The sequence below is a fragment of the Rattus norvegicus genome, chromosome 7, assembly GCF_021556685.1.
Source record: "Rattus norvegicus strain SHRSP/BbbUtx chromosome 7, alternate assembly SHRSP_T2T, whole genome shotgun sequence".
NCBI lineage: Eukaryota > Metazoa > Chordata > Mammalia > Rodentia > Muridae > Rattus > Rattus norvegicus.
Window position 1 is genome coordinate 74,053,596 of NC_141540.1, and position 27,704 is coordinate 74,081,299.

Below are 27,704 nucleotides of genomic sequence, written 5' to 3' on the forward strand. Positions count from 1 at the left end.
GGGTTTATCTATCTTGTTGATTTTCTCAAAGAACCAACTTTTGGTTCTGTTGATTCTTTCTATGGTCCTTTTTGTTTCTACTTGGTTGATTTCAGCTCTGAGTTTGATTATTTCTTGCCTTCTACTCCTCCTGGGTGTATTTGCTTCTTTTTGTTCTAGAGCTTTTAGGTGTGCTGTCAAGCTGCTGACATATGCTCTTTCCTGTTTCTTTCTGCAGGCACTCAGCGCTATGAGTTTTCCTCTTAGCACAGCTTTCATTGTGTCCCATAAGTTTGGGTATGTTGTACCTTCATTTTCATTAAATTCTAAAAAGTTTTTAATTTCTTTCTTTATTTCTTCCTTGACCAGGTTATCATTGAGTAGAGCATTGTTCAATTTCCACGTATATGTGGGCATTCTTCCCTTATTGTTATTGAAGACCAGTTTTAGGCCGTGGTGGTCCGATAGCACGCATGGGATTATTTCTATCTTTCTGTACCTGTTGAGGCCCGTTTTTTGACCAATTATATGGTCAATTTTGGAGAAAGTACCATGAGGAGCTGAGAAGAAGGTATATCCTTTTGCTTTAGGATAGAATGTTCTATAAATATCCGTTAAGTCCATTTGGCTCATGACTTCTCTTAGTCTGTCTACATCTCTGTTTAATTTCTGTTTCCATGATCTGTCCATTGATGAGAGTGGGGTGTTGAAATCTCCCACTATTATTGTGTGAGGTGCAATGTGTGTTTTGAGCTTTAGTAAGGTTTCTTTTACATATGTAGGTGCCCTTGTATTTGGGGCATAGATATTTAGGATTGAGAGTTCATCTTGGTGGATTTTTCCTTTGATGAATATGAAGTGTCCTTCCTTATCTTTTTTGATGACTTTTAGTTGAAAATTGATTTTATTTGATATTAGAATGGCTACTCCAGCTTGCTTCTTCTGACCATTTGCTTGGAAAATTGTTTTCCAGCCTTTCACTCTGAGGTAATGTCTGTCTTTGTCTCTGAGGTGTGTTTCCTGTAGGCAGCAGAATGCAGGGTCCTCGTTGCGTATCCAGTTTGTTAATCTATGTCTTTTTATTGGGGAGTTGAGGCCATTGATATTGAGAGATATTAAGGAATAGTGATTATTGCTTCCCGTTATATTCATATTTGGAAGTGAGGTTATGTTTGTGTGCTTTCATTCTCTTTGTTTTGTTGCCAAGATGATTAGTTTCTTGCTTCTAGGGTATAGCTTGCCTCCTTATGTTGGGCTTTACCCTGTATTATCCTTTGTAGTGCTGGACTTGTAGAAAGATATTGTTTAAATTTGGTTTTGTCATGGAATATCTTGGTTTCTCCATCTATGTTAATTGAGAGTTTTGCAGGATACAGTAACCTGGGCTGGCATTTGTGTTCTCTTAGGGTCTGTATGACATCTGTCCAGGATCTTCTGGCCTTCATAGTTTCTGGCGAAAAGTCTGGTGTGATTCTGATAGGTCTGCCTTTATATGTTACTTGACCTTTTTCCCTTACTGCTTTTAATATTCTTTCTTTATTTTGTGCGTTTGGTGTTTTGACAATTATGTGACGGGAGGTGTTTCTTTTCTGGTCCAATCTATTTGGAGTTCTGTAGGCTTCTTGTATGCCTATGGGTATCTCTTTTTTTAGGTTAGGGAAGTTTTCTTCTATGATTTTGTTGAAGATATTTACTGGTCCTTTGAGCCGGGAGTCTTCACTCTCTTCTATACCTATTATCCTTAGGTTTGATCTTCTCATTGAGTCCTGGATTTCCTGTATGTTTTGGACCAGTAGCTTTTTCTGCTTTACATTATCTTTGACAGTTGAGTCAATGATTTCTATGGAATCTTCTGCTCCTGAGATTCTCTCTTCCATCTCTTGAATTCTGTTGGTGAAGCTTGTATCTACAGCTCCTTGTCTTTTCTTTTGATTTTCTATGTCCAGGGTTGTTTCCATGTGTTCTTTCTTGATTGCTTCTATTTCCATTTTAAATTCCTTCAACTGTTTGATTGTGTTTTCCTGGAATTCTTTCAGGGATTTTTGCGATTCCTCTCTGTAGGCTTCTACTTGTTCTCTAAGGGAGTTCTTTATGTCTTTCTTGAAGTCCTCCAGCATCATGATCAAATATGATTTTGAAACTAGGTCTTGCTTTTCTGGTGTGTTTGGATATTCCGTGTTTGCTTTGGTGGGAGAATTGGGCTCCGATGATGCCATGTAGTCTTGGTTTCTGTTACTTGGGTTCCTGCGCTTGCCTCTCGCCATCAGATTATCTCTAGTGTTACTTTGTTCTGCTATTTCTGACAGTGGCTAGACTGTCCTATAACCTGTGTGTCAGGAGTGCTGTAGACCTGTTTTCCTGTTTTCTTTCAGCCAGTTATGGGGACAGAGTGTTCTGCTTTCGGGCGTGTAGTTTTTCCTCTCTACAGGTCTTCAGCTGTTCCTGTGGGCCTGTGTCTTGAGTTCACCAGGCAGGTTTCTTGCAGGGGAAAAGTTGGTCCTACCTGCAGTTCCAAGGCTCAAGTTTGCTCGTGGGGTACTGCCTAAGTCCTCTCCGCTGTGGCAGCAACCGGGAAGATCTGCGCCGCTCTTTCCAGGAGCCTCCGTGCACCAGGGTTCCAGATGGCGTTTGGTGTTTTCCTCTGGCGCCTGGATGTGCACAGAGTGCAGTCTCTTCTGGTTTCCCAGGCGTGTCCTCCTCTCTGAAGGTTCAGCTCTCCCTCCCACGGGATTTGGGTGCAGAGAACTGTTTATCCGGTCTGTTTCCTTCAGGTTCCGGCAGTGTCTCAGGCGCAGGGGTCATGCCGCTCCCGGGCCCTCCCCTACGGGAACCCAGAGGCCTTATACAGTTGCCTCTTGGGCCAGGGATGTGGGCAGGGGTGGGCAGTGTTGGTGGTCTCCTCCGCTCTGCAGCCTCAGGCGTGCCCACTTGATCAGGTGGTGAGGTCTCTCTCCCACGGGGTTTGGGAGCAGAGAGCTGCTGCGGTCCCGTGTTAATGTTTTCTATAGTATCTTCTGCCCTTGAGTTCTCCCTTCTATCTCTTTTATTTTGTTGGTGATGCTTGCATCTATGTCTCCTGGTCTCTTTCCTACAGTTTCTATCTTTAGGTTTGTCTCCCTTTGTGATTCTTTACTTTTTCTATTGGTATTTTTAGATCCTGGATAGTTTTGTTCAATTCCTTCCCCTGTTTGTTTGTGTTTTCCTGTAATTCTTTAATGGATTTTGTACTTCCCTTTCAAGGTCTTCTTGTTTACCTGCATTCTCCTGTATTTCTTTACTGTAGTTATTTATGTCCTTCTTAAAGTCCTTAGTCATTATTATGAGATGTGATTTTAAATACAAATCTTGCTCTTCTGGTGTGTTGCGGTATTCAGGACTTGCTGTGGTGGGAAAACTGGGTTCTGATATACTAAAGAGCCTTAGGTTCTGTGGCTTAGGTTTTTGTGCTTGCCCCTCTCCATCTAGATATCTCTGGTGATAGTTGGTCTTGCTGTCTGTGACTGGAGCTTGTTTCTCCTATGGGCCTGTGATCTTAAGAATGAGACCACTCTTGGGAGACCAGCATTCTCTGGTCAGGATTTGGCTACAGAGGGCTGTAGAACAACCTTAGCTCTGGGTGCAGATGGAGACTGGAAGAATCCTGTCCCAGTCTGCTCTGCAGTTCCTGTGCCCTGGGTGCTCCTGGCAGTGAAGCTATTTAGTGTACAACATTGTTTACTTATATGGCACAGCTGCTTATTTGTGTTAGAATGACATCTGAATGCCTAGGTATTGGAAGTCACCAAGACTCTAGTTTAATGATCTCCAGAGACTATCTCCTCTTTAAAATTCTTTGCCATATGAAGTTACATGTTCAAAATCACTGATTCTCGTTAAATTCTGCAGATGTTTTTTGTTTTCCACTACTTGGTGCTAAGGATTTGATGACTCCATTTCCTAGTGAGACACATTCAATCTGTATCTTATAACATAAGATTTTTGCCATAGATTGAAAAACTCTTCAACACAAATTTCAAGTTCAGAATCTCCTCATTAGTCAGTTCTTAGTAATGTTAGAATAAGTGCCACCCTCTCATCAAACTACCAAGACTCACTGATTCATTGCCCACTGACTCAGTGCCTCACCCCACTCTGCATCTGCATATACATTTCTGCTGTCAGTTGATGGTGCCTTTGTTTCTGCTTCAGATATTGTTTCTATGGCAGAAACAAGGAGCATCTTCTACCTGGGGCTTGTCATTCTTGTTGCTGAGGACATTAAGTTCCAAAGAGATGTAGCCAAATCATGTAACAGTTTTTAAAGACCCCACTTAGCTGTAGCCAAAAGCCATGCCAATTCATAGTCCACTGGCTAGAGCAAATTGCTTGCCAATGACAGAATCAATGTTTGCAACAAAAAGACTGAAATTTATAGGTAGTTGTTAGGATGTGTTCTCTTCTTACTAGATGGCACAAGGGACAAGAAATAATAGAATACTTCCTTTGTAGATCTGTTTTTTGTAATATACAGAATTCTATGACTTGCTCTGAAGCTTCTCTAGAAAGTTCTTCCCCCACTTTTCCTACAGCCCTCATTGCTACCTCTATACCTCTTGGGGTCAAGTAAATCCATGGAATCTGCTCAGCATTTTTGCAACCTAATGTGTAGCTTCTTCAATAGGTTACCTTAATTATTGGTTTAGTGACAATTAGAGCTGTGATAGTGTATATAACACTGTTCTTATCCAAGTAGGCTCAATCTTTTTTGAATTAATATTCATTATTTTAAAAATTATTTTATTGCTTTTTGCCTGCTCCCCCTTCCTCCCAAGCACTGCTGACACCATGATCATCTATCGGGACTTCATCAGCCATGACAAACTGTTTTCTGACATCTATAAGATCTGGGAGATCACGGATAGGCTGTACAGATAGGTAGAGGGCAAGATGGTCAGTAGAACAGAGGGTGACATCTATGACTCACTCATTGGTTGAAATGCTTCCACTGAAGTTCCAGAGGGCGAAGGTACCAAAAGTCAGTAGTTACTGCTGTTGACATTGTCATGAATCATCTCTTACAAGAAACCAGCTTCACAAAAAAGACATACAGAAAGTATATCAAAGACTACATTAAATCACTCAAAGGCAAACTTGAAGAACAGAAACCAGAAAGAACCTTTTATGACTACCGTTGCAAAGCAAATTAAGCACATCCTTGCCAGTTTCAATAGCTACCAGTTTTTGATTGGTGAAAACATGAATCCAGATTTTATGGTTACTCTCCTGAACTACTGTGAAGATGGTCTGACTCCATCCATGATCTTCTTTAAGGATGGCTTAGAGATTGAAAAATGTTAACAAATTGGATCTATCACCTGCCACCATAATTGGCTGCTGCTTACCATCCATACAACACCAAGATTTAAGACAAATGGGACTGAAGTCATCTTGAACTTTTATTTTCACTGTGACTTATTTGGAGTGGAGGCATTCATTGGTTTTTAGAGAAAAAAACATGTCATGTTGTTTGTCTAAAAATAAGGTGCACTTAAGTTAAAAAATATATTTTATTGATATGAAATTTTAAGTGAATTGGGAGATGACTATTTGTATTTGGTAAACTCACTGTTATCATTTTGAAGTGCTTTACAACAAATGGAGTTTACCCCCCTCATTTCATGCTCATGCGAAGCTTGGGGAGGCTAAGGTTACTATGTTTTCTATTGTGTTGTCTAGGGAAAGGCGAACTTATTTAGAATCAGAAAGCTAATGTGTTCTGTAGTCAAATTTCCAACTACAGTTGCAATGATGGCTGCTTCTGATGAAGGGATACCTTGTACAAAGACTTGAGGAAAGAACAATGTACTATAAGAAGTATATTATTAAGAAACTATGCTAAGCCTACAGTTACCTTGGCAGTGAGTGATTTTCCTGAATTCCTTCTTCCTACCCAGACTTTTTAATAGAGCTTCAAGATCCTATGTGATGTCGCCCGACTCTACCAATTTCTCTCATATGATTCTCCACAAACTCCTCACCTCTCCTCTAAGCTTCTCTGCCAATATCCCCAGTAACTAGAAGTCATTTGAGGACTGCAGCTTTCTAGACTAGCTGGCTATGACCACAATCCTAACACCTAGCAGCTTAGACTACCTGCTCACAGGTAAGCTCTGTATTGCAGCAATCAGGATGCTTGCTGCTTTTGGACTTTCCTCTTTAAATGGAGTTTGGACCTGCTCATTTTAGATGGTGAGAAAGAAAAGTTTTGGTGAAAACCCTTATTCAACTACACTAATCTCTTTTACACAGAGATGCCAGTTGGTGGCCTGAGAAAAAGTGACTATGTCAATCATATTTCCAAGAAACCAAGTTGGAAAAGATGATATTTTATGTTTTAGGAGATAATATTCACTGTCATAATTGCTAAAAGGAATCATGATATTCCAAAGATTAATTACTTCTTCCATTGCCACAGTGACCATGGAGCAGTTTAGATTTGAAAATCCTCGGGTTTTGAAGATCCGCTCTATGCTCTCTGCAGATCTGCATGTTGCTGTGGTGGTCCCTGTAAAAGCTGTGCTTTTTATGAATGTCAGGTTTAATCATTGGTCCTACAGTAGACACACTCCATTGAACACAACTTTTCCTGTACACTGTACACTTTGCTAGATGCTTCTCCTCAGGTATTGCCATGTTAAGACAACTTTTAGTACATGCAGACAACTGTTATCTCTCTACAGTTGATGATAATTTACCTTGCAGCTGGGTCCATCCTCTTTTGCAAGACTGATGGCCCAAGACTCAGATCTCATTAGAGTGCTTGGAATATAGGCCACTGAATGGGTCAGATAGCCTCTTATCTTTAGAGGCTTTCTTTACCCTTTATTCTTTCAGTTTTCTCTCAAATAGTTAAATCTTTCTTAACAATTACTTCGAAGAGATTCTTTTCTTTCTCTTCCTGGAGGATAAGAATGGGGGTCTACAAATACCATAATTATTATTATTTATAGCTGTAAGTGAATGCAAATTTTACACATAACTATGCAAAATGCACATGGCTTTGCACATTTTTAACTCTTTTATGCATTACTTGAGAATGTCCTTGCAGTCATTTCCAGGCAATTAAAACAGATTCAAGTCCATTTGGTTTCTTATAGGAAATTCCATGAGGTCCCACTGTTGGATTTGTGCTGATTTTGATGAGTTTTAATATATATTTTTATTTATCTGACACTTGGTATTCTCCTAAAATTATTGTTAACTTTCTTTTCTGGATTCTATAGTCCTAAGTATATAACGTCCCTTTCCTAATTTCCAGCATGAAATCCTAGCTTTGTAGAAGCCTATAACTTGTTGATTTGAATCTTTAAGACTTGTTCTTCCTGGAAGAGTAGGATGTAAAATCATGTAGTTTGCAAACAAAAAGCCCCCAGAGAAGATTGCTCTGGTGCCCTGTTAATCTGCCTTGCTATAAAATTTTCAGGTTCTTTACCCCTTAAGACCTAACTTGACTTTTGAAAAACAAATATTTGTGTCTCCATGACTCTGATCTCAGAAAAGGCCAACCATCCCAGGGACCTAGCTATCTTGGACTGTTACCCAGGAGATCACATGGTAAGGGCAAGAAGCTAGACTTTCCTCTGGGTAGGTGAGGCTAGAATGTTTCTTGTTTATGATAAGTCTTCCAAAATCAGAACTCCCCCCTTTAAAAATGGCATTGAGTCACTTGAATTAAAATCTAGAGGCATAGATTTCTGTCTTTACTCTTTTAGTTTAATGGTAGAAACCATCATAAAACATTATTTTCTTCTTTTTTAAAACTGTCCTTGGGAGGAAGCTTTCAAAAGGGATGGAGTCTGGGCCAGGCAATTCCTCTTTCCTCATAGAACAGATGGTTCTGGCCAATGCCACAGTGCTTACCATTCTACTTTGGAGGAGGACCACAGCAGTAGTCACACACAGGCTTAGAAATTTTGGATTGAAATTGAGAAAATGTTTGTAATCTTTACAGTATAGTAGATCACTCTGTATTTTTTTTCATTTCAACTGTCACTTTGGAAATTAGTGACCTGAATTCTTTTCATTATTCTTAACAGTCTAATGAATCTTGCCCTAGGGCAGTGGTTCTCAACCTGTGGGTCTCGACTTTTTCAAACAACCCTTTTACAAGGATCTCTTAAGATCACCAGAAAACAGAGGTGTTCTCACACAATTCATACCAGTAGAAGATTACAGTTATGAAGTAGCAATGAAAAAAATTAGGAACTATATTAAAGAATTGAAATATTAAGAAGCTGCAGAATCATTACATAGAGTAAAGCCTCCTCCTGTCTGCCAATATTGCCAATAATATATGGTGACTGCTCCTGACTTATGAGCAATAGCCTGGAAAATAACTGATAAGTCTGGCAGACCTCATATAGGTGTTTCTTTTTCTTTTTCATTTCCCTAAAAATGAGAAATTAAACCCTAGCGTTTATTTTCATATATTTTATATTTACTATAGGACACAGTAATGATGTTAATAGGAAGTGTATGGCCCTAGGATGCAAATTACCAATATTCAAATTTTAATAACAACTTGCATATAAACTTGATTCTTTACCCTCTAGTGTCCATAAAACACTCTGGAGAGTTGTGAGCATTAGTGTAACCAACACACTCAAATATAGACAGTAGTATTAGCACTTACTCTGATTTATAGAAATATGAAAGGTCCTTGGAAATATGCATTCGTAGATCCTCATATTTTTGTTTTAGTTACTCAGGATCTGTACACCTCCCCCCAAAACACACGCACACAGGGATGAATCCTATTTTGCATTCATAAAGCATGAATAACAAAAGCAAAACTTTTATCCCGCATGTACCTTATATTATTATATTGAATGCAGTTACATTCTGTTAAGGACTGTGAAAAATTAACGATGCTAAGTGGACTAAGAATTTGGAAACAGGAAGCAGGTATGAATAAAAATTTCAGGACAGGCCTTATTGAGGATGTTACATTATTCCTAGAGGCTTTTGTGAGCAGCCTTGTGGAATGGGAGAGTAGGATGGAGAGAGACTAAGAACAAGAGCTTCTGGTCATAGGACAGTGTAGGTATTTCCCTTGATATAGCTGTCAAGACATGGATGGGAGAAGCTTTCTAGGCGACCTTATTTTATTTCATTCAAGTTGAGCTAACTTCTTCCCATGATGTGTGGTGTAGTGTGCACATCCTGCCTTCTGAAATGCAGCTGCTGAGTACTGTCACCTGGTTTGTGACCTCTGGGAGAGGTCATCATCATGACTCACATTTGTTATTGGACTGTCATTAACAAGTCCCTTGGGGCCAGCCGTGACGTTCTCAGCTATGGCCTCTCCTTTAATGGCTTGAGCTGTAGTGACAGAGTTCTACCCCCATGTGGTTGTTTAAATGTAAACATGCATCAATTATCATTAAATGAAATTAAAAATTTAGTTTCTCTGTCCCTTTTGGTACTTCTTGAGTACCATATGTACCTCAGTGGTCACATATGGCTGATGGCTAAGGTGTCACCTCTGGGGTAGGAATCTGTTACTGCAGGAGGTTCTCTTAGTGTTTGCTATTGTGCATGTTTCTGAGTGTCTTTGAGCTCTTGATTTGCAGATGTGTCCTGGGGGAGTGATATGAGAGCAAGATTCCCGAGTGACTATAAAGGTACTATCAAATTTTATAGGTCAATTTGCATACTCAGGATAAGCTTTAGACATAGAGAATGATATATTTGGAGCAATTTTAATCAAGGTTCACATATTGCCAAGCACTTGTTAGTTCTGCAAAATGAACATGACCCCAAATCCTAAGTAGACCATTTTTGGGAAGTAGAAGCGAGCCCCAAATAGAGTTTCATTCGTCTCTCACTGCAATACCTAGGGTCCTCCAAAAGCCCAGAGAGAGATGAATATATACTTATTCCTTAATAGCCTTGGGAAGGAGAAGATAGAACAGAAAAGAGAAAAATGCTCTTTTTTTTATTTTTTATTTTTTTATTAACTTGAGTATTTCTTATATACATTTCAAATGTTATTCCCTTTCCCGGTTTCCGGGCAAACATCCCCCTCCCCCCTCCCCTTCCTTATGGGTGTCCCCCTCCCAACCCTCCCCCCATTGCCGCCCTCCCCCCATAGTCTAGTTCACTGGGGGTTCAGTCTTAGCAGGACCCAGGGCTTCCCCTTCCACTGGTGCTCTTACTAGGCTATTCATTGCTACCTATGGGGTCAGAGTCCAGGGTCAGTCCATGTATAGTATTTAGGTAGTGGCTTAATCCCTGGAAGCTCTGGTTTCTTGACATTGTTGTACTTTTGGGGTCTCGAGCCCCTTCAAGCTCTTCCAGTTCTTTCTCTGATTCCTTCAACGGGGGACCTATTCTCAGTTCAGTGGTTTGCTGCTGGCATTCGCCTCTGTATTTGCTGTATTCTGGCTGTGTCTCTCAGGAGCGATCTACATCCGGCTCCTGTCGGTCTGCACTTCTTTGCTTCATCCATCTTGTCTAATTGGGTGGCTGTATATGTATGGGCCACCTGTGGGGCAGGCCCTGAATGGGTGTTCCTTCAGTCTCTGTTTTAATCTTTACCTCTCCCTTCCCAGCCAAGGGTATTCTTTTTCCTCATTTAAAGAAGGAGTGAAGCATTCACATTTTGATCATCCGTCTTGAGTTTCGTTTGTTCTAGGGATCTAGGGTAATTCAAGCATTTGGGCTAATAGCCACTTATCAATGAGTGCATACCATGTATGTCTTTCTGTGATTGGGTTAGCTCACTCAGGATGATATTTTCCAGTTCCAACCATTTGCCTACGAATTTCATAAACTCGTTGTTTTTGATAGCTGAGTAATATTCCATTGTGTAGATGTACCACATTTTCTGTATCCATTCCTCTGTTGAAGGGCATCTGGGTTCTTTCCATTTTCTGGCTATTATAAATAAGGCTGCGATGAACATAGTGGAGCACGTGTCTCTTTTATATGTTGAGGCATCTTTTGGGTATATGCCCAAGAGAGGTATAGCTGGATCCTCAGGCAGTTCAATGTCCAATTTTCTGAGGAACCTCCATGTCGCGCCCACCTCATCCGGCAAGGAAGACGCAACACGGTTGGATTCTTCTCAACAGCCTTTACTGCAGGAGACCTTCTTTGTTGATACAGGGAGGCGGCGGCAGCCAGCCCTAAGTGTTACAGCTCCAAGTGTTACAGCTCCAAGTGTTACAGCTTTAAGTGTTACCGCTTTAAGTGTTACCGCGCCGAGCGGCAAAGCCGCTCGGCTTATATACACAACAGTATGCTAATCTTCTTTCAGGGATTGGTGGGGCACGAGTCACCCCACTGCCATCCCAGCTACTTGTCCTCCAGAGATTGGCAAGGCATGAACTCCCATTTAGCATAGTACCGCCCCAGCCAGACTGACGTCAGGTGCAAAACTCCACGCATGCTCAGTACTGTTGTTAGGAGGGCACCAGATTCACCTCATTATCATACAGCTGTCGCACCGCTCCCTACATCTCCCCCTTTTTTGTTTAATAAAATGACTGGTCTAGATCTGGGTGTCACGTCAATCTTGTCATTGCTCCTGTCTTAGGTCGTTCCTGACGATGACTCGGCCTTACCCGTCGTTGGGTCACCCTATCGCCACCGGATCCCGTGTCTTAGGTTGGTCCGAGCTCGAGGAAAGTTGCCCGTCCCTGGATACAATGACCCCACATGACTGTGACAAAAATGATCTAGGGCGAACTCTTAATCTTTCAAAGAGGCCAGCCATACATTGGGAGAAGCACCATTGTCAATGGCAGTCATAGCCTGGTAAACAACCGCTTTGTGTCTGGCATGTTCTCTTTTTAAACGGCCAATAAGCCAGAGACATACTCCGCATCCCAGGAGGACAATAGCTCCCCAGGCAAACATGCCCGCCCACTCCTTAAAAAAGGAGAAAGCATTGGTAATCCATGAGGTAAAGTCTTCAATTGTGATGGGGTCCAGCCTAGTGCTGTTGAGGACAGCAATCTGCATCAGCAATTGTCTGGATAGTTGCTCTGCTTTCATGGACCAGTTTCCTTTCAGATAATTTGAGATTTCTTTGCTCTGTTGAGAATGCTGAGAAAAGTTGGCTTGCAAAGGAGTAATGCATAAACCTCTTAGGGAGGAAACGCAAGACAGCTGTGTCATATGATACAGTGCTTCAATTTGTTCTTGAACTAAATCTATCCTTTGATTGGCTAATAGAAGGCCAGATGCCAAATGAGTATTAAATTCTTCTTGTATCTCTAGCGCCATTGCAGTTCTTTCTACAATCTGATTGACAGTCTCAGCCGTCTGTATTTGATTGGTCATAGCAATTGCAGCTGTGGTAGCTGCGGCAGCAGACAGCACGATGGCTGAAATTATGGCTGCCGTAATTCCAAAATCTCTTTTGGTTCTCAGCAAATTAAGAATAGGAAAACTATCTGGGTTTGCCTCCACTGGGATTGGCACAAAGGAGGGAATCTTGACCATCACTGCGGTGTCATTGTTGCCATCCCAGCATTCAGCTAAATAGCAGACTACATCAGAGCTATTACAATTTAAAACACCATTGCTGACATTAGTGCTTATCAGAAAGAAAAAGGGTGATCTAACACATACTGAAGTACTAGTGGCAGTATTATGTTCCAAGAGGTTATTATATTGAATATTGGTCAACCTGGTATCATTTTTTCTGGTAGCCGAAACATTATACAGCGTGAAGTTCTCACCCATCAACCTAGCAAAAGGGGTCAGGGATGTATATGCCCCTTGCTCATTGGACAGCACCCATTGAAACCAAGGCCAGAGATTATGCTTGCCAGTCTTATTCTCCCCCCAGTCATACTGTACATGGCCAAGAGGAGGGGAAAATTCAAATCCCAGTAGGAATTGTTTTGTTCTATGGAATGGACTCTGACATGGGGTAAAATTAGGTGGAAACTCTTGATTCGGGGGGGCAAGCGGGTAAGACTCTACGACAGGTAGAGCTATTCTGTGCATAGTTACCTTGCCCTGGGCGTGATGGAACACTACAATTATGCATCACAATTAGTGTTGTAATGTTCAGATCAGCAGAACTATCGACTGACATGTCCTCGCTGGGTGAAGAGACTCCCTGGGCAATTTGACTCAAAGCAGCCAGGATGATCCCGGTGTTCATTGTGCTGTCACTTATAGGATTCAACCAATTAGCCAACGTGGCTCTACGTAACCAAATACAGGGCAGGGAAGAGTCTTTAATGGTAAAACATAAGGTATGCAACAGAGAAACGTTAGTGGCGGCATACCGTTGGGGCATTTCTCCAGTTGGCACTATACAAGGAACATCACGCAAACAGGAGGTAGAGAAAAAGGTTGGTAAAACAGTAGAATTGCTATGGACTGGCATGGGTACTGGCCAGGATCTGGCAATAGCCCACAGGGTGATCGAATTAACCTGTATTATCATTCCCAGTAGCAATAGTAGGGTTCGTAGTCTCATCTTCAGGAAGAGCAGAAGGCAATTTTCGAGTCAAACGCTCAGGTACCCAAATTGGATTTTCTTGATTCTGCGGAAAAACACAAACAGCTCCCCTAGATCTCGAGATCATGGGATCTGGGCCACACCATTTATCAGTTAAGACATCCTTCCACTTTACTTCTGCATTAGTTATAGGTGTAGTAGCAGCATGGCGATCCGCAGCAGAGCGGCCATGCGCATCCAAAACTAAGAAATTTAGAGTAAAAAGAGCTAAAGAAAGTTGTTCTTTTGGTGTTCGGCTGCTGACAATTCCCTCTTTTTGTTTTTTTATCAGCTCTTTTAAGGTACGATGTACTCTTTCCACAATTCCTTGACCTTGGGGATTGTATGGCAATCCTGTAGTATGTTTGACCTGCATTGTCTGGCAAAATGCCTGAAAGGACTTTGCAGTGTAGGCAGGCCTGTTGTCCGTCTTGAGACTATCAGGCTTTCCCCAGGCTGCCCATGCCTCTAAGCAATGGCTAATGGCATTACGAGCCTTTTCACCAGTCATCAGAGTAGCATGTATAATACCAGAACATGTATCAACAGAAACATGAGCATATTTTAAATTTCCAAATTGAGATATGTGTGTGACATCCATCTGCCAAAGTTTTAGCGGGATCAGACCACGAGGGTTAATCCCTACATGAGGAGGGTGGTGAAATTGAACACAATTCTGGCAACTTAACACCACATCACGAGCTGCAGCTCTAGAGATTTTAAATTTTTGTTGAAGAGTAAAGGCAGGTACATGAAACTTTTGATGAAATTCTCTAGCGAGATCAACCAGAGCAGCATGAAAAATAAACTCTCTACGAGTACTAGCATCCACCAGGGCGTTATTACTGGTCATGGGACCAGGCAAATTAGTATGGGCTCGAATATGTTGTATGAAAAATTTATTTTTTCTGGCCCAAATCAAATTTTGTAATTCTAAAAGAATTTGACATACAGTACTAGTCGACCGAATTGGCCCTGCAATTTCAAGTGAGCGTACCGCATTAACCACATAAGCAGAGTCAGAAATTAAATTAAAAGAATCATGAAATCTTTTGAAAACTTCCAATACAATTTTACATTCTGTAATTTGGGGGGTACCTGGACTATATTGAATTAATACTGGTTCTTGAGAATCAACCATATAGGCACCTACACCGGTTTTGGAGCCATCTGTATAAATATCTAACGCTCCAGACAAAGGCTCTGAGGCAGTGACCTTTGGAAAGATCACTGGATGTTCAGTAAAAAATTGTAGCAGCGGATCCTTAGGATAATGATTGTCAAACTCTCCATCAAAACTACAGCGCAATATGGCCCAATCATCTATCAATGCACACAATGTTTCTACCTGAGCAGTTGTATATGGTATAATAATTTTCTTTGGTGAAATACCAAAATGCTGAATGCAAGATTTAACGCCTAATATAGCTAGCTGTGCAACAGCAGAAGGGTAATATTCAAGGGTTTTATTAGGAGAAATGTGGGGATAAATCCAAAGAAGTGGACCTTGTTGCCATAATACTCCTGTAGGTTGACGAAAAGTTCTCAGTATACACAAAAGCAGATCTTCCTCTTCCTTATACCTTTTTAGTATTGCCTTTTCTAGTCTTTCTTCTACTTTCCTCAAGGATAATCGTGCTTCCTTGGTTAAAACACGGGGTGAAGTAAGCTGAGAATCCCCTTTCAGGACCTCATAAAGTGGTTGTAAATCTACATTGGGCATTTTTATATAGGGTTGAATCCAATTTATGCTTCCTAGTAATTTTTGAAAGTCATTTAATGTTTTTAAATGGTCTTTTCGTAATTCAATTTTTTGAGGAGAAATACTATGAGGAGTGATTTTTGTTCCTAAGTATTCTCCCATTTGGCCCATTTGGACCTTTTCAGGTGCTATGCACAATTGGTTGCTTTCAAGCGCCTTAACCACTTTCGCATAAGCTACTTCCAGGGTGCCATGATCTTTAGCAGAAAGCAAGATATCATCCATGAAATGAATCATTCTTAATTTTGGGAATTGGTCACGTACAGGCCGTAGGGCCTGTCCTACATAAAGTTGACACATAGTAGGACTATTTGCCATACCTTGAGGCAAGACCACCCACTGATAGCGCTTATCAGGTTCCTCATTATTCATAGATGGCAAAGTAAATGCAAATCGCACGCTATCTTGTGGAGCAAGAGGGATAGAAAAAAAGCAATCTTTAATATCAATAATAATAATAGGCCATTCAGCAGGAATGCTGGAGAGTAATGGTATACCTTTCTGTATGGGACCCATTATTTGCATTTGAGAATTAATAGCTCTTAGATCATGTAATAACCGCCATTTTCCTGACTTTTTCTTAATAACAAATATGGGCGTATTCCAAGGTGATCTGGATGGTTGAATATGTCCTAATTGTAATTGTTCGAATACTAATTCGGCAGCAGCAATTAATTTTTCAGAGGATAGAGGCCATTGAGGAACCCATAAAGGCTCCTCTGTTTTCCATGTAATGGGTATTCCCCCCTCAACGGCCCCTAGGAAAAACCCAGACCCGTCCTGTCATGTTTTTGTTTTGACAGTACTGGGTCAACTCGTCCTTGTAAGTTCTTTCCCAGACCCTTTCTAGGCACGTAACCCATTTTTGCCATCATATCCTGGACTTGTGGGGAGTAATCATTTGTCAGTCTCATGTCCAGCTCTACCAAAACATCTCTGCCCCACAGCGTTACTGGAATGTCTATAACATAAGGAGTGATCTTTCCTGATCTCCCTTCTGTATCTCTCCACGTCAATTCTTTTGAGCTCATTAAAGGAGCCATTTCGTACCCTAAACCACGTAGGGCCTGAGACGATGTTTGTGTAGGCCATCTGGGTGGCCAGTCATGAGCAGAGATAATACTACGATCTGCTCCAGTATCCAATAGACCAAGGAATGAACGTCCCTCCACAGTCAATGTTAACATTGGACGATCACTCAGTTCCAATGAGATAAAGGCAAATCGGGAACCTGTAGATCCCAAGCCCCTATCCCTTCTAATCCTATTTTCAGCAGGAAAGCGCTTATGTAAGCTGGGCAGAAGCAGCATTTGAGCGATTCTGTCTCCAGGGGAAATGGCAGTGACACCCTGGGGGGAGGCTACCAGCACTTTTACTGTACCTAAATAATCAGGATCAATTACTCCGGGCACAATCTGCAAACCGTCCAGGGCAGAGGAGGAGCATCCCAACAAAAGCCCAACTGTATCTTTAGGGAGGGGTCCTCTAAAATCTGTATCTACAGGCTGCACTCCCATTTGGGGGGTCAGTACGAGTCTGGTGGTGGAGTGGAGGTCCAGTCCTGCGGAGCCTTTAACGGCTCTCCTCGGTCCTTCGGGTGGCGAAGGAAAGGCCAAGGCCTCTGATTGTCCTGTCCTTGTCTGTCGCCCTGCAGAGCCCCATATATTTGAGGGCCCTGGGGACGTGGGCCCCGTTGTCCGTTTTTTGGCTGTGTACCACCATATCCTGTCACTAGGGGTCGGCCATCCAAGTCTTTCACAGATCGACACTCATTTGCCCAATGGTTTCCCTTCTTACATCGTGGACATAGTCCAGGCTGCTTGGATCTATTGCTAATTTTCCCCTTACTCCTTTCAGGGCACTGTTTTCGATAATGCCCTTCACGGCCACATTGGAAACAGGTATCTGTGGTAGTGGTTTTCCCTAATTGTACCACAGCTGCCGCTAGACCAGCATTAGTCAATGGTCCTCCCAGTTCCCTGCAGACTTTCATCCAAATCTCTAAACCTTTATGTTTGTATGGTGTTATGGCATTCCTACATTCTTTTGTACATTGCTCATATACCAGCTGTTTAATGAGCGGCATGGCTGCATCAGGGTCTCCGAAGATCTTGGTAGCGGCCTCTACCATGCGGGCCACGAAGTCTGAAAACGGCTCTGTAGGTCCTTGCAGAACCTTGGTAAGGTTCCCGGAGACTGAGCCCCTATTAGGCAGTGCTTTCCATGCCTTGATGGCTACTCCATTAATTTGGCTATAAACTTGCTCTGGATAACCGGTCTGGTCCAGAGCGAATCTCCCTAGACCCAATAGCATGTCAGCATCCCAATGTCTCTGAGGGTCTGCTCCTGAGGCCAGATTAATGGCGGCCTGAGCATTAGCATGTTCAAAAAGATAAGATTTCCAATCCAAGTATTGACCTGAGGAGAGGCAGGCCTTAGCCAGACTCCCCCAATCCCCAGGGGTGAGGCAATACCTAGCAAGAGCCTCAACTTGAGCCACAACAAAAGCTGCGCTGACCCCATAAGTTCTAACCGATTCTGCCAATTGCTTTATAGTCTTAAAGTCAACGGGTTCATGATATCGTTGCCCATTGGCGTCCAAAAATACTGGGAAACTTAATCCCATTTCTCTCCATACCTCTGGGCAAAAGGAAGTACCTTTTGCAGGCCTCGCTATGCTTTTATGTTGAGGGTTGTACGGAGGTGCGGTTGGTATAACTACCTTTTTGCCTAATTGTCTGCCTCCTTGCCACGTGGTGTTAGCGTGTGGCCAGTCCGGATCACATCTCTCCCCCTCATACTGAGCAGCCTCTTCCTCAAGGTCAGCCTCACCATCCTCACTAAGCTCTGACTCATCTGACATTTCTAAAGTCAAGGCTTTTAAGGAGGGATATATCTTATCTATTTCCTGGTCCTGATTATCTCCTTTTTTTATCTCTGCCTTCTCTCTTTTCCTTTTGTCTCCTTTTCTTTTCCTTTCTTTCTTTGGGACCTTTTCTCCCTCTGACATACTTTCTTGATGCTCTGCAAGGATTCTCTGACCTGTTCTAACGACTTCCTCACATCGCTTATCCTCTAAACAAGCACGGACTATTCGCCAAAGAGGCTTTGATCCGGGTCTAAGCTTGCCCTCTGTGGCTTCTTTATCTAGATCCCTTCCCAATTTGTCCCATGCTCGCAAGGTAAGAGATCCTGACACTATAAACCACGGAGCACAACGATCGCATTCATCAAGAAAACTTGACAGGATTTTCCTTTCAACTTTGAGCTTACGCCGATTAAGGAGCTCCTGGAGAGCTGTCAGGAGTGGGCTGGAATGTGAGCTTCCCATACTCAATGAACTTATTTGCAAGCGGTTTTTTAGCAAGCTGGCCTGTTTGTTTATACCCAACTCCGTAGCCTGGCACCTGTTGGCTACTCCGAGCAAGTGCACTCCCGTCCGGGACGGTGGCAATTCAAAAGAAAGCAAACACACAACACAAAGACGAAAAGAAACAAAATTATAAAACCTGCCCACAAAGGATCAACTTGAAACAACATCGCTGCAGACCGCAGACCTTTTAGCCTCTAACCCAAGGCTCCCATCGTCTCTGCTCACCTCCAGAGAACTTTATGGTCCCTTACCGGGAACTTTTCCGACGTCGCTCCTCCTGAAGCTGAAGAGTTCTGAGATCCACGAGGATGTCCTCGTCCCCGTACAGGCCACCACTTTGTCGCGCCCACCTCGTCCGGCAAGGAAGACGCAACACGGTTGGATTCTTCTCAACAGCCTTTACTGCAGGAGACCTTCTTTGTTGATACAGGGAGGCGGCGGCAGCCAGCCCTAAGTGTTACAGCTCCAAGTGTTACAGCTCCAAGTGTTACAGCTTTAAGTGTTACCGCTTTAAGTGTTACCGCGCCGAGCGGCAAAGCCGCTCGGCTTATATACACAACAGTATGCTAATCTTCTTTCAGGGATTGGTGGGGCACGAGTCACCCCACTGCCATCCCAGCTACTTGTCCTCCAGAGATTGGCGAGGCATGAACTCCCATTTAGCATAGTACCGCCCCAGCCAGACTGACATCAGGTGCAAAACTCCACGCATGCTCAGTACTGTTGTTAGGAGGGCGCCAGATTCACCTCATTATCATACAGCTGTCGCACCGCTCCCTACACCTCCAGACTGATTTCCAGAATGGTTTTACCAGTCTGCAACCCCACCAACAATGGAGGAGTGTTCCTCTTTCTCCACATCCTCGCCAGCATCTGCTGTCACCTGAGTTTTTGATCTTAGCCATTCTCACTGGTGTGAGGTGAAATCTCAGGGTTGTTTTGATTTGCATTTCCCTTATGACTAAAGATGTTGAACATTTCTTTAGGTGTTTCTCAGCCATTCGGCATTCCTCAGCTGTGAATTCTTTGTTTAGCTCTGAACCCCATTTTTTAATAGGGTTATTTGTTTCCCTGCGGTCTAACTTCTTGAGTTCTTTGTATATTTTGAATATAAGGCCTCTATCTGTTGTAGGATTGGTAAAGATCTTTTCCCTATCTGTTGGTTGCCGTTTTGTCCTAACCACAGTGTCCTTTGCCTTACAGAAGCTTTGCAGTTTTATGAGATCCCATTTGTCGATTCTTGATCTTAGAGCATAAGCCATTGGTGTTTTGTTCAGGAAATTTTTTCCAGTGCCCATGTGTTCCAGATGCTTCCCTAGTTTTTCTTCTATTAGTTTGAGTGTGTCTGGTTTGATGTGGAGGTCCTTGATCCACTTCGACTTAAGCTTTGTACAGGGTGATAAGCATGGATCGATCTGCATTCTTCTACATGTTGCCCTCCAGTTGAACCAGCACCATTTGCTGAAAATGCTATCTTTTTTCCATTGGATGGTTTTGGCTCCTTTGTCAAAAATCAAGTGACCATAGGTGTGTGGGTTCATTTCTGGGTCTTCAATTCTATTCCATTGGTCTATCTGTCTGTCTCTGTACCAATACCATGCAGTTTTTATCACTATTGCTCTGTAATACTGCTTGAGTTCAGGGATAGTGATTCCCCCTGAAGTCCTTTTATTGTTGAGGATAGCTTTAGCTATCCTGTGTTTTTTGTTATTCCAGATGAATTTGCAATTTGTTCTGTCTAACTCTTTGAAGAATTGGATTGGTATTTTGATGGGGATTGCATTGAATCTGTAGATTGCTTTTGGTAAAATGGCCATTTTTACTAAATTAATCCTGCCAATCCATGAGCATGGGAGATCTTTCCATCTTCTGAGGTCTTCTTCAATTTCTTTCCTCAGTGTCTTGAAGTTCTTATTGTACAGATCTTTTACTTGCTTGGTTAAAGTCACACCGAGGTATTTTATATTATTTGGGTCTATTATGAAGGGTGTCGTTTCCCTAATTTCTTTCTCGGCTTGTTTCTCTTTTGTATAGAGGAAGGCAACTGATTTATTTGAGTTAATTTTATACCCAGCCACTTTGCTGAAGTTGTTTATCAGCTTTAGTAGTTCTCTGGTGGAACTTTTGGGATCACTTAAATATACTATCATGTCATCTGCAAATAGTGATATTTTGACCTCTTAGCAGTGATTCTCAATGGGATCTTGGTGGATAAGTAACTTGTTCTGGTGATAAAATTGACAGAATGGGGCCCATAAGATATAATGTACAAGAGTGTGAATAAAGACACCATGTGCAAAATTAGCAGACAAAGAGAACAAGAACATTAAGATTAGTACTGGTGGCACCTAAAATAAAAAAGTAAGTGTGTCTGGAGAGGTAGACAGGCTTGGAATGACAGGCCGAAAGGGGAGACTTTGAGAGCAGTGAGAGAGGAGCACAGCGGCGGTGCCATGGACAGATCTGACTTCTCGGTAGTTTATGGAGTCCTATCTGGAAGCTCTGTAGAGTTTTGAATGAGTGGAGCTGGAGACAGAAATGGAAGTGGAAGTGCTGAGGAGGCAGAGTTCATACAAGACTAAAATAAAGATGATGATGATCTGAAATGAGACCATATAGCAGGGTGAGACATGAAACATAGTCTCAATTAGTGTTGATTTCTAAGAGGAAAATTATCTGTTTTAATGTTGATTGGATGATGGGATAAAACAGACAAAGGAAGCAGAGAGGACTCTGCCTTCAGGAAAATTTACCAATTCAAACTCTTCTTTCAAGTCTGTAGTGGTGGGCTTTGGCCTATAGATATTAGAAATATTTATGTTGGCCTCTGTGCTGTCGAGCTTCATTTAAAGCTTTTGAAGTCTCCAATCTTTCATGTATCAAAGGAATTTGAGGTATACACTATTCTGAAGAAATACCCTTCTATTAATTTAATTTTTAAAATTTGTAGAAATTTAGCTTTATTTCTAGTAGTTTTAATCCAGATGCCAAAATTATCCCATTGTTTGGATATCATGTTGGATTTAATCATTGAAGCTTTAATTAGGAAAGGCCATCAACCAAATGTTTGTATGATGCTAACACTAAAAGCAGTCACATATCAAGGTAACTTTGGAATCAGAATCTCAGAATTTGTCTACCTGCATCCTCATTCAGATTTTCAATACATATTCATTATGTGGAAAACTGGTGGTTTCCCTCCTTTTCATAATTATGTCTTAATTCTTTTATATTATAAATTATGTTCTGACTTGTAACTAGAGAAATGCTTATATATTTGTAACTCCAGAGGTATATGTGTGTATATGTGTGTATAGATTCTTATGGTAGAATCTATATTGAAATTAAGAATTTTCTAGTATGTGAGTACTTTGCTAAAGGATTTTCCAAATAACAGCTACCATTATAATGGCATCTTTAAAACTTTCAAAATAAAACAATCCCTCCAAAGAGAAAAAGAACACCACCCTAATTCTCTAAGTTTATAATATTAAGAAAATATAACATATATACACATTACTTCCGATTACTGATATATTTAGAGATTGCATGGCTAAAGCCATAGAGTAGTAGATATCAGGAACTTGAATGTGGCTTAGCATTTGAGTACTTAGCTATCATAGGCAAGGCCTTAAAATGAATTCCCAGCATATACATAAAGCAAAACCAGAATAGATGTCTTTTGTTAAATCTAGTACTGTGTACTTCCTCTCTATGTAGGTGTGTGTAAGTCTGACTGTGTGTATATGTGTGTATGTATGTCTGTGTGTGAGTATGTATGTGAATGCATTACATCTGTGTTTAAATATATATGTGTATGTGTGTGTTTCTGTATATAAGGGTACATATGTGTGTGCATATATGTGTATTTGTATGTATATGTATGTGAATATGCATGTAAATATGCATGTATATGTGTATGTGTGTGTATATGTGTATATCTGTGTGTGTGTGTGTGTGTGTGTGTGTGTGTGTGTGTGTGTGTGAGTTTGCCTGAATTCTTGAAGACAGACCTCTTTTTCTTTAATCAGAAAGGTATGGTAAAGTGGGAAAGAGGAATAAGGAAGTGAACACATCTAACCAGAACAAATAGATTCTAGGGCATTTATACATGTTCTAATTTTTTTTGAAGGATGATAGTGTAATTTTTGGTGATGAATTATTTTAAGTTGTGACACACAGGAAGTCTCCACATCCTTTTAGAGTATTTTTATTCCAAGTAGAAATGAAAACGAGCTGACTTTCATTGTTCCCAGGAGAAGGCATGTTGTTTGTTAAAAGTTGGGTTTATGAATGTCTTCTAAGAGTGTTCTTCCTGGGCTGCTGCCCTCTGCTGAAACAGAGTGTTTAGTAACATACCAAAATAGCTTTATGAAGGAATAAATATGTTTGTCATTAATGCTAAGATTTAGGAAATGAAATTTTAAAAATAATAATAATGTCCTCTGATGAAATCCATGATTTTTCTTAGGATAGGAAGCAAAGGTATCTTTTCAAGCAATTTGGACTTAATGCCAGCTGTTGGAGTGAGCTGAAAACCCATGAGTTATATGTTATATTATTTTCTTTATTTTTTAGCATGATTCAAATTTTATGGTTTTATTTGTTAAAGGCATTATCTACATATTTTCTTTTCTTTTTTTATTTTGAACATCTATGTCTCAAATGCAAGGGCACCCAAATTTTTCTATTTTATTTTTCTTTGATATTTTATGTATTTACATTTCAAATGTTATCCCCTCCCCCCTCCCATGTACCCTCCCTCCTCCTGCTTTTATGAGGGTGTGCCCACTCTCACCTATCCACTCCCAACTCAACACCCTGGTATTCCCCTGCATTGGGGAAATGAGCCTTCACAGGAACAAGGGCTTTAATGTGTTGTCTCCCACTTGGGCAGATAACTAACATTGCAGTCTTGCTCCCATTGTAACTAGCTCCAAAACTTCAATCTTCTCCATTCAGTTGGCCATATGTAGCCAACAGAACACGTGTGACCTTTTGTATGCCAATTCTACCTGGCTGTTGGAAAATCGTAAGTTAATTTGTTCAACTTTTACTTGTAGGTATCACAGCAGAAGTACTCGTGGTGGCCTCTTTTGTTGAACTTCAAAGAAGGGCATCAGAGGCAAGAGGGAAGATTGTTGTTTATAACCAGCCTTACACTGACTATGGGAAAACTGTGCAGTACCGGGAGCGCGGAGCTGTGGAAGCTGCCAAGGTGGGGGCCGTGGCATCCCTCATCCGATCAGTAGCTTCTTTTTCCATCTACAGGTGAGTTGTGAAGTTTGTTTAAAATACCTTTAAAAAATAGTTTCCCACAGACAAGAAGATATCATGAAATAAAAGCAAACCATTAAAATGAAAATACTGACAGTTCATGGACTCTCATCCCCATCCCACATTTGGTAATTTTATTGTAATATTTTCTTTGGCCTTTTTAGGATTCCAAGCATCATTTAGAAATTCCTCAGAAAGGTTTTCCACATTCAAAATGATCCCATAACATTCTTTCTATAATTAACATACTGTGTATTTCATTGGAGGGAGGGCCAAGTTAATGTCTGTGCTTCATCTAAAATTCCTAATAGCTGCTTTCCATTTTGCTACAGAAGTCAAATAAAAACATAGTGGGTGACATGATGGGAGTGTCTTTCCTGTCAGAGAATGAGACCTTTCTGTGTGAATTGCTTGTGTTTCTCCCAACTCTGGCTCTGTGACTGTCCTGTACAGACGAGTGAATGATTATAAGTACATAAAATGCCCTTTTCAGTCTAAATGAAGCAAACCTAATGAAAAATACTTGTTTAACTGTAGATTTCTGTATAAATAAATGTTTGGTTGGTGTGATCTGAGGACAAAAGAAGGCTTGTCTTTTGTGGAACCCTATTATTTACTTTGTATTACTTTAAAATATTTTATGTGTATAGTGCTTGCCTGTGTGTATGTATTTTTAGAACTAAAATTATAGATGGTTGTGACCTGCCTTGTGGATACCTGGTCATCTACAAGAGCAATAGGTGCTCTTAACCCCTGAACCCCTACTTTTAATTTTAAAGAGGTATATTTCTGCCCCCGCCACCATGGTTTTGCTATGTTCCCAATCTGGGGTTGAACTACTGAACTCAAATCATTCTCCTGCCTGAGTCTCCTGAGACAGCATGCGCCCACTTTCTCAGGCCAAGGTGCTGCATTGAATCTTACCCATACAGTATTGCAGTGGCTAAAAGCTCTAAAAGCTGTCCTGAATCTTTATGGCCTGGTTTAATAGCCATATATGGCACAATCACATACTGATATAAATAAATAAAATACTTGGAAAAGTAGAGAAAAGAAGCACCACTTAATGCAGCATGATCTGAAATGTTAAAAAAATGCAAGCGCAATAGAAAATAATTTATTTAGGTTCCAGAACTGGATTTGTGTTTCTATCATAAAGAAAAACTGTATTCTTCAAAACTGCTATTTAGAGCTGAGAAGTCACAGCTGGTTGACCTTAATTAGTACTCGTCCCCTGGGATTTGCACTCAGAAAGCAGTTGTACAGAAGTACAAAGTGAAGGATGGAGACTTTTTGTTTTACATGGGTAAGATGTCCTCCCTGGGGAGCACAATAGTACAGGTTAAAAAATTGCCCACCAGGAGTTTTGTGAACGAAGTTCTAGTGACACCAGTATCACAGAGCTAAAAATAATGCTCTTTGTAAAGTCTTTAATGGATTCAAGACTGTTGAAATAACGATTGGATCATATCCTTTTGGATGGTTAGTCTTCCCTGGAGAGAAATCCAAATGGGGCTAGCTTATTTCCCAGAACACCTCAGCTACTCCTTGGAATAACACACTCAGCAATCTGTGGTCACTCACCATGATTTCACTTGTCATGAGGCATAAATTATGGAATGAGTCTGTTGCTCTATGAGACTGGAACCTAGCCAGGAATTTTTATTAAAGAACTGCAACTCATAAGACTGATGTATTCCCAGATGACTTACTGCGCACCAGGGCTCATTGGCATGTTTTTTATTTGTTAGATTTTTGTTTTTATTTTTCTCTCGGCATAATAAAGACATCTGGGAACCAAGCTACAGCCTGGAGTGAGAATTGCCCAGCGTGTGCCTCCAGGATATTAGCCTTTAAAGCTTGAAGTCAGCAGCTTTTACTGTGACTTCAAGCTTTAAAGAAAGCATCTTTTCTTTATGTGTCTAAATCTGGACTGATTATGGATTTTCATGGGCTTAGTCAACATCCCACTGACCTCTTAATGCTATAACCCATTTTGACAAAATATATGGATGTAAAACTAATGCTTGCCATGGCATACCACATTTTTGACTACCTTCACACATGCTCTGACATCAACCTGAAGACCATACAGATGGGGCACTGCTTTCTTCACTTCTCTGTAGGAAAGTAACCGTTTAGAGATCCAAATACTTCTATATTTCAGAGAGCTAGCATATTTACTTCTTTCACCCCCAAAAGTAAAAATCAAGATGAAGCAAAATTCCTTTGTTCCCTCATAGTTTGTTTCAAAACCCCAGTTTCCGTTCAGCATATTTTATATTTCTATCTGTAATTCCTCGTCCTTCATTCACCACAGAGTACTTTGGTGTGGCTTTTCTGAGTACTAGGAGGGAACCCATTAAGGCCACAAAGAGTGTCCAATTTCCCCAATTGTTTGGAGTTTTAGGATTTTTTTAAAACTCCACCTCTCCATGTGCACCACTCTCCCTCATGCCCCTCCTCTTCCTGTGCTCCTCCCTCTATATTCCTCCCTCCCCAAGTGTTCCTCCCTCTTCTTATGCCCCCATTTCCCTCGTGTCCCTCCCTTTCCCTATCTCTTCCCCATGTCTCATGCCTCTCCCTTTTCCTGTGCCCCTCCCTTTCCCTATGTCCCCATCCCCCTAATGCCCCTCCCTTTCCCTATGTTCCCATCCCCCAATGCCCCTCCCTTCCCTATGCCTCTTCTCTCTTCCTGCTACTCCTTCCTTTATTCTTCCTTCTTCCTTTCTCTCTTTTTCTCCCTATTTCTTTGGCCACAGACTAAAATGTTCTACCTAAGCATGTTCCATCAGTTCTATAAATATTCTGCCATGAGCTCAAGGCGCATGTATCCATCTACCTGTTGATCCTTCTCGAGGTCTGCCCTGCCCATTACAGTCCTTCGTTATACCTTTCTGTTTCCTTGACCTTATTTCCAGGAGTCCACAAGGCTCCCGTCCTACGTCAAACATTCCAGCGGATGCAAGTGGACCAGCCTCATTCCCCAGCGTCTCTTTAAACTGTCATATTTAGTTTCCCAACACTGCATTGTTTCACTGCTCCCTCCATTCACTGTCTCACTGTCATGCTCTGCCCTTCATTGTCTGTCTCTGATTCTCAGTCATAGCCAGGTAATCTACCTGTTTGTTTTTTGTTTGTTTTTGGTACATAATCTTATATACCCTCCACATCTAATGTGTCAGAGGCAGTTTTGGCTGTGCTTTGATAGCATAACCTACTGCTGAGAAGTATCTGTACGTCCCCGTCACTTCATGCAATAGAAGTCTTTGTATTGCTCACAAGGCTGTTATCAGGAGGCAGCTGCTTCTTTCCATCCTGTAGCTCTACACCTCTGAGACCTGAGTCTTCTGCATGCGGCTGAACAAGGAGCTGATAGAAAGCTGGGAGCTCAGAGGAAGGCTTTCCCAAGTTTGTTTTTTATTTATTTATTTATTTATTTATTTATTTATTTATTTATTTTTATCTAGGTCGAGAAATAGCATATTACCTTCAGTCACATTCTCTTGGCTGGCATGCCAATACATGGATGCAGAAAAAAATCCAGCTTATCTTTATTTCCAGGGAAAATGAATTTGATAAAAAAAACAAAACAAAACAAAACAAAACCCCCAAAAACCTTTTCCATTTCCATCTGCCCAATTGGCTGACATATATATCATGCTCCAGAAAGACATTGATTCTACACCCATACACACACACACACACACACACACACACACACACACACACACAGAGAGAGAGAGAGAGAGAGAGAGAGACAGAGACAGAGACAGAGACAGAGACAGAGACAGAGACAGACACACAGACAC

General features: G+C 41.3%; 1 protein-coding gene, 1 non-coding gene and 1 pseudogene across 5 annotated transcripts in view; 2 read left to right on the forward strand and 1 right to left on the reverse strand.

Moving 5' to 3' along the window:
• Positions 1–27,704, forward strand: part of Cpq (carboxypeptidase Q) — a 569,822-nt gene that overhangs the window by 99,183 nt on the left and 442,935 nt on the right. For all 4 annotated transcript variants that reach the window (NM_001440041.1, NM_031640.2, NM_001440038.1 and 1 more), the window contains 1 exon segment: positions 23,679–23,886. In NM_001440041.1, coding sequence (NP_001426970.1) covers positions 23,679–23,886 — 208 coding nt within the window.
• LOC148004747 (uncharacterized) overlaps positions 1–27,704 on the reverse strand; it is a 122,111-nt gene that overhangs the window by 8,667 nt on the left and 85,740 nt on the right. The gene's annotated exons all lie outside the window — the stretch shown is intronic.
• LOC148004748 (translationally-controlled tumor protein-like) lies at positions 4,871–5,377 on the forward strand (annotated as a pseudogene).